Source organism: Corvus brachyrhynchos, unplaced genomic scaffold (genome assembly GCF_000691975.1).
Source record: "Corvus brachyrhynchos isolate BGI_N302 unplaced genomic scaffold, ASM69197v1 scaffold18, whole genome shotgun sequence".
Classification (NCBI taxonomy): Eukaryota; Metazoa; Chordata; class Aves; order Passeriformes; family Corvidae; genus Corvus; species Corvus brachyrhynchos.
Genome location: NW_008246064.1, coordinates 1,530,572 through 1,538,256, shown reverse-complemented (window position 1 = coordinate 1,538,256; position 7,685 = coordinate 1,530,572). Strand labels below are relative to the sequence as shown.

General features: G+C 48.4%; 2 protein-coding genes across 2 annotated transcripts in view; both read left to right on the top strand.

Annotated features, from left to right (window-relative positions):
- ACKR2 (atypical chemokine receptor 2) overlaps window positions 1-1,528 on the top strand; it is a 4,538-nt gene extending 3,010 nt beyond the window's left edge. Inside the window, exon 4 of the mRNA XM_017746716.1 lies at window positions 6-1,528. Coding sequence (XP_017602205.1) covers window positions 6-823 — 818 coding nt within the window. The 3' untranslated portion in view covers window positions 824-1,528. The remainder of the gene's footprint in view (window positions 1-5) is intronic.
- A 3,007-nt stretch (window positions 1,529-4,535) lies between these two features.
- Window positions 4,536-6,286, top strand: LOC103623922 (7-alpha-hydroxycholest-4-en-3-one 12-alpha-hydroxylase). Its single transcript, XM_008643102.2, has one exon. It carries the CDS (start codon window positions 4,607-4,609, stop codon window positions 6,134-6,136), a length of 1,530 nt encoding a protein of 509 aa, XP_008641324.2. The 5' UTR covers window positions 4,536-4,606; the 3' UTR covers window positions 6,137-6,286.
- Window positions 6,287-7,685: the final 1,399 nt, after the last annotated feature.

Below are 7,685 nucleotides of genomic sequence, written 5' to 3'. Positions count from 1 at the left end.
TACAGACTTCTTCCTGCTACTGACCCTTCCTTTCTGGGCTCTACACATTTCTCAGTGGGTCACCTGGGACATCTTGTGCCCGGTCTTAAACGCCATGTACACTCTGAACTTCTACAGTGGCATCTTCTTTGTGAGCTGCATGAGCTTGGACATGTATCTGCAGATAGTTCATGCTTGCTCGCCTCACAGCTCCATGGTGTGGAGGAATTCCATCCTCGTCTTGTTGGTGATGTGGATCCTTTCCATAGCTCTCTCCATTCCTAATGGCCTCTTCACCAGCACAAGACAAATCCACAACGAAACCATCATGTGCACCCAGGATTATGGCCAGGAACACTTATTCTGGAAAGTTGTCTTTCAGGTGATTCAAAACATCCTGGGATTCCTTTTCCCCTTCCTCTTCATGACGTTCTGCTACTGCCGCATTGCGTGTGTCCTCAGCACCTCGCAGATACCTGGCTCCAGGAGAGCTCTCTGCTTAGTCCTTACTCTGGTGGGGGTCTTCTTTGTCCTGTGGTGTCCTTACAATGTTGTCCTCATCCTCCACTCCCTACAAGATGTCGGTGTGATCAGGAGCTGTGAAAGCAGTAGGAAACTGGACTATGCCTTGCAGATCACAGAGAGCTTGTCCTTTGTCCACTGCTGTCTCAACCCCTTGCTCTATGCTTTTGTGAAGAAACGGTTCAGGGCATATTTGTGGAAGATCCCTCAGGCCATTTTCAGGAGAGGCACTTTCTTCCCCACCCAGGAGTCCCAGACGAGCCCCTCTGGCAGCAGATACCCAGTTGAGATAGAAATCTTGAGCATCACAAATGCATCATAAATATTCACATTATTTACATTATGTGTGTGCCCTCTATGCTGTATTTTACTGGTCCTGCCCATGATGGAGTTGGTGTGAGCCCACAGCACTGTGTAACCAGATAGTTCATCCTAGAAACAACCTCGAGATGAAGGACTTTCCATATTGGGATTGGAAAAGTACACATGGGATTTGTTTCTGTTGCAAGTGGAATTATTATGAAAGGATTGTCCTGGATTTACACTAGTGGAAGAAACCCAGTTCTCATCTGGAGTATGTGAGGCATTAGCAAATAAAGGAGCAGATTTCTCAGTGTTGTGCCTTAAAAAATGCAAACTGAAACTTCAGAAGAAATTCTCCTCCACCCTGGCATGGGCTGGGAAATGGATTTCCATGCTCATCCATCAGGCCAGAAACACAGCCAGGGGGTGGCTTTGCTTCTCCTGGCTTCTTACCATCTGCCAGATGATTTAACTGGGTGTGAACAAGTTCAGAAACCAGCCGAGGTGGCAAAATATCTGAAAGAGAAATACAATGACAATTCTAATGAGAACAAGCTCCTTGCAATAGGATGGGCTTTGGCATGTGCCTATCGCACACTGCAGCAGGTAAAGGTATGGTGGGCGGTGGTCCAAATACAAGTATGGGGAGGCCTGGCAGATTGATTACATCACACTGCCTCAAACCCGCCAAGGCAAGCGCTGTGTGCTCACAATGGTAGCACAATGGTAGAAGCCACCACTGGATGGCTGGAGACCTACCCTGTGCCTCACGCTACTGCCCGGAACACCATCCTGGGCCTTGAAAAGCAAGTCCTTTGGAGGCATGGCACCCCTGAGAGAATTGAATCTGACAATGGGACTCATTTTAAGAATAGCCTTATTAATACCTGGGCTAGAGAACATGGCATTGAGTGGGTGTACCACATCCCTTACCATGCACCAGCTGCAGGCAAGGTGGAATGGTGCAATGGATTGTTGAAAACCACCTTGAAGGCACTGGGTGGGGGAACTTTCAAAAATTGGGAACAGTATCTAGCAAAGGCCACCTGGTTAGTTAACACCCGAGGTTCCACCAATAGAGCTGGTCCAGCCCAATCGGAATCCCTGCACACAGCAGATGGAGATAAGGTCCCAGTAGTGCATGTCAGAGGTCTGCTAGGAAAGACTGTGGGGATGAATTCTGCCTCGAGTACAGACTAACCCATCCGTGGGGTTGTCTTTGCTCAGGAACCTGGTTGCACATGGTGGGTAATGCAGAAAGATGGAACAACACGTTGTGTACCACAGGAGGATCTGATTGTTGGGTGAGAACCATGCCTGTGTACCACTGCTCACTGAGGGTCACTGTTTGTACATAGCTGTGTATATATAGATATGTATGTATTGATGTGTGTGTTTAGAGTTAGAATATATTTGTTTGGGCATTGAGCCAACGATACAGGATAAGGGGTGGAATGTCTTGGGGTGACCTTATGATGTGTATCCCATATCGCTGCCTATGCCCAGAAATTAACTTTGTGCCTTTCTATGCCTCTAAACTGAGCCTGAGAGGGGGAAGGAAAAACTGAGCAAAACTTTTTCAAAGCAGTTTGCAGCAGAGACTGAGAGCTGATCTTGCTTTTCCTTCCCTGGAATTTCGGATTTTCTCCCTTTTCTACTGGACTGCTTCAACCTCAGAGCACATCAGGAGGCCTTTCCACCGAGCACAGAGGGCCTGGCCCTGGGCCAAGCCCCAGCTCCGAGGAGACCAAAGGGAGGACTTGAACACTTTCCCAGGTTTTTTCTCCACAGCGAGAGATTTTATTATTTAGCATTATTTTCCTTTTCCCATGTATTTGGTAAATAAATAGTCTTATCTCCTTCACTTTCCTTCGAGGAAAATTTATTTTTTCCCGAATCTGGTGGGGGAGGGGTGGTTGTGCCTTCTCTCAGAGGATATATTTCTAAATTTGGCCAAACCGGAACACCGGGATAATCTCATTTTCTACCAGGAGATACAATGGGAAGCACTGGACACCTTTGAGCTGAGTTGTTCCAGGTCATGATGAGCTGTGCCACACTCAGACCTGCTGAGCAGGGAGCTGTGACTCTCTGAGGGATAGAGCTTTGGTTAGAGATCAGTTCGATCATCAATGATGTGAGACCAGTTCGATCAGAACAAAGTTTAAACCAGTAACAACCAGTGAGGAGGAGAAAAAAAGTGGGCTCAGCAGAACACTGGTGGAGGTATTTGCCTTCCAGAGATCTGGTTTGACAAGATAAAAAAGATCCATGGATACCACATGTAACATAAATATTGGCTTTGCAACACTGCACAGTGAGAGCATGGCCTGAACAGACAAGCGCAGAGAGCTGTTGGCTAATCCTTATTACCCAGTGCAGTTTTGAAGTTCAAGGTTCTGAGTTTGCTGACTTATTTAAAGGTGTCATTCACCCCAGATGCTCCTGAACCTTAAATGGTTGCTTTCCATCCTGAAAACCTATTAAGCCTGAGAGTTGCCTAGAGTTGTACAAATAAAATTATTAATTTAAGAGAAGGCACTCATCACCTTGATTTTGTTACATAGGGTTGCAGGACCGAGAAGGGCTTTGAGTTGATCACTGATGTTATTTTTCTTCCTAACATTGCTACAGTGTTTTTCCAAAATGGTAAGGTTGGGAGCTTTCCTTAAAAAAAGAAAGCCAGAATAAATATTTAGCTGATGTTATGATGTGGCTTTCATTCCACGGATCAGGTCACTGGAGGGAATGTAGAAAGGGACAGCAGCTGGGAAGCAAAAAAGAAGATGAAGATGGTGATCCCAGACAGAGGAAGGCTTGTGGGACTGTGGAAAACTTATGATGGGATGCTCAGGGGAAGGGCAAAGATGGGGAAATAGAGGGGAGTAATGTCACTCTCCATCCTACATGAGAAGAGGTCCAAGCATCAGTGTCTGGGACAGGCTGTGGTGACAGTCTGGGTAGATCAGGGTGGCAGCACTCAGAGGAGCAGTGCCAGATGGGACACAGGGTCCCTGCCATCATCTCCAAACCCCATCTGGAGAGAGGGGAGCTAGGGAGCTTGAGAAGCAGAATGGAAAGTGGGTAAAGAAGTGCTGTGGTCTCTGTGAGCACAGCTCTCCAGCCAGGGGGTGGGTGAGACATTTGCAAGCTCTGGACTCATCTGGTGCCAAGCAAATGCAGTGACTCAAGCTCTCCTCACTCGTGGGGCAGTTCAGCTGCTTTACTTTGCACTCAGACAGAGCAGTAGCACTTGCACTGTTCATTGGCAAAGCACTCCTGAGATGCTGTGTGTTGTGGAGAATGTCAAAATGTCAGAGACTTTTCCTTCTCTCGGCTTTTGAGACTAAATTGGCTCAGCTGTGACCCACTTCCCTTGGTCCTGTGCTCATCTCCAGTAGCATGTCCAACATCCACTCTTGGTTTCATTTTTTCAGTGGGCGTCCATAGCCTGGTCTTAAAGGCAGAAATCACAGAGTGGAATTCTCTGAACATTTTCCTTACAAAATCTGGGCTCCATGGGGTCTAGAGAAGGGAATTTGCCTCATGCCCAGACCCATCCCCCTAACACTGCATGGGTACTCCAATGAGATTCCAACACACCTTCCACCTTAAATCCTCGGTTCATCCAGGGATGAGTTCACACCAGAGCTCTCCGCAGGAGCAAGGCAAACACTCGCTGCCAATGAGGACAGAGGTTTTCAGCTCTGCATCTGCCTATCAGCTGCTGCATGGGAATAAAGTACGCATTCCCACCCCACCCTGTCTCTAGTCCCAGCTCCCAGACGGGCACAGAGCTCTCATGGTGCTGTGGGTGATTCTCCTCTGTACCTTGGTGTCATCGCTGCTCGGTGGGCTCTATGTCCTGGGTGTATTTCGGAGACAGAGACCCAATGAGCCGCCCCTGGAGAAAGGTACCATTCCCTGGCTGGGCTACCTGCTGGAATTCAGAAAGGACAGCTCAGAGTTTCTCAAAAGGATGCAGAGGAAATACGGGGATGTTTTCACGGTGCTGATCGGTGGCTATTACTTCACCTTCGTGATGGATCCCTTCTGCTTTGGCACCATCGTGAAGGAATCACGATCTAAACTGGACTTTAGGACTTCCGCAATTCAGTTGGTCATGCAGGTTTTTGGCTACAAGGCCACCGAAGCCACTCATAGCATAGTTCATACCTCGAGCACAAAGCACCTGATGGGAGATGGCCTCACTGTCCTCACACAAGCCACCATGGAGAGCTTTCGGAAGCTGCTGCTCTTCAACCTGAGCTCAGGAGAGAAGCGAGTGTGGCAGGAGGAAAACCTCTTCCACTACTGCTACAACATTGTCTTCAGGGCCGGGTACCTGGCTCTGTATGGCACCGAGCCATCCCGAGGGGCAGGGAACAAGGAGGAAGCTGAAGAGCAGGATCGCCTCCACTCCAACCAGCTCTTCCAGGAATTTCGGAAGTACGACCGCCTCTTTCCTCACCTGGCCTTTGCTATGTTGCCTCCCAAGGACAAAAGAGAAGCTGAGCGGCTGAAGAGACACTTCTGGAATGTGCTGTCTGTGAAGAAGGCCTGGCAGAAGGACAATATCAGTGGCTGGATAAGCAATCAAGACCAGCTTCTGTCAGAAAATGGTGTCCCCGAGTACATGCGGGATCGTTTCATGTTCATGCTCCTCTGGGCATCCCAAGGCAACACGGGCCCAACTGCATTCTGGCTCCTCTTGTATCTGCTGAAACATCCAGAGGCTCTGAAGGCTGTGAGAGATGAGGTGGATAAAGTCTCGAGGGAGAGTGGGCAGGAGATGAAGGCAGGGAGCCCCCCAGTTACCGTCACTAGGGACATGCTGAACCAGACTCCCCTGCTGGACAGTGCCTTGGAGGAGACCCTGAGGCTAGTGGCGGCCCCGATGCTGGTCAGAGCTGTCCTCGAGGACACCAGCCTGAGGACAAGCAGTGGAACAGAGTTCACCCTCCGCAGGGGAGACAGGTTGGCTCTGTTCCCACACATCTCCGTGCAGATGAACCCAGAAATCCATGAGGAGCCTCACAAATTTAAGTATGACCGATTTGTAAACCCAGATGGCACCAAGAAGGATTTCTACAGAAACGGGAAGAAGCTGAAATTTGTCAACATGCCATGGGGGGCAGGAGTTTCCACCTGTCCTGGGAGGTTCTTTGCCACAGCTGAAATGAAACTGTTTGTGTTCTTGATGCTGAGTCACTTTGACCTGGAGCTGGTCAATGAGGAGGAGGAGATCCCAGCCATAGACATCAGCCGCTGGGGATTCGGGACGATGCAGCCTGTCCACGACGTTCGCTTCAGATACCGGCCACGCTTTTAACTTGGAGAGTCCTGGTGGTGTTCTTTGTTCTGGTGTCACCTGTGAGACAAATTGCCTGCTCCCGTGGTTATCAGACCCGTGTGGTGCCAACACTGATATGATCTTGTTTGCTTAATGCTTATCATGGCTTTTGTTTTAACTTCCTTCATATATACTGCTCCTCCGTTGTTGTATTGATTATGGGATAGAAGTTAATCTGCACAGAGAGACAAAACGTGCCCTGCCAGGCTACTCCAGCCCCATCCCGGGGCCATCAGCCCATTGAAAGCCAAGAGGAGCACAGGGTCATATCGGCAGGTGGGAACCCAAATTATGTTTCCAAGGAACAAGGATTTTGTCCATGTCCCTCCCAGGGCTGTCCCAGCAGAGCCATCAGCCCCACAGTCCCAGTGTGTCTCCCATGGAGATGTGTCACTGGGAACAGCTCTCCGAATCACCAGCTGGGATAAGGCACATTGTGTCAAGGCAGGGGAGACATCCTATGGGGTGTAGGGGAAGAGCATTTTAGGACTGCACAGGACTTACAGCAGAGTGTTTTGGGGAGGAACCAAAGGGGGATAAAGGATGGATTTAGGTGGTTTGGAGTAAGGGGATAAGAAAGACTGGTTGGGTGCAAATAGGTGACTGGTCCATACATTTGTCTGGTGACACCCTGCACCTGATCATTTATTTTCCACATGAACTATGATTGGCAGGATGGCATCAGCTTGCGGTGAACCCCTGAAAGGTCATAGAGCAGCAAATATTCTCTCCAGAGATGTAAGAATTTCCTTGAGGTTTTCAAATTGTCTTTTCTATGGTCCCCTCTTTGTATCTGATGAGACCCCCTAAGGGAGCAACCTCAATCCCATATGGGCTACAGCCGCTGTGGCCTTATAGCCCTCAAACTGATCTGCTGGATCAATGCAGGATAAAGCTTTGCTCTACAAGCTCTGCTTTGCTTTATTACCCTTCAATAATTAGGGCTCTGACCACTTCCTTACAGAAGTTAAATCCCAGCCTTTCCTGAGCAGAGAACAGTGGATTCATTTTAATGCTGACACTGACGCCATGAAGATTTTTTGCTTTTTCTTTTATACCCCTGTTATACCTTTTTTGCAACTTCTGTATTCTTAGTGCTTTTTGCCTGCATTCTTGGCCTTGTTTGTTCAGCTCGGAGACTCAACATTTTAGAAGCTTTGTAGGTAGGGATCAGTGTGCCCCAGAGCCCAAGGTCCTCTCCTGTAAACTCAGATAGAACCATCCAGGGGAAGGCCCCCTGGGGAGGGGAGCTCACTCGAGCCTCTCATTGGGGAATCTTTGATAGATATGTTAATTAGTAATACCTAGAATGTTATACCACATCTTTTGGGGGTGGGTGCATTGCGGGGTGCATTTTGGTGCATTCCACCTGGACATAGTGCACCTAAGGATCCTTAAAATAAATACCAAGGTAAAATCCCTTTTCCCCTTCTAACCATATTTGACTCTTGATTTTAAGACCAGGAAAAGGCATCAACACTAACCTTGGACTTTGGAGATTATTTATGGTCGAGGAATGAAACTCAAA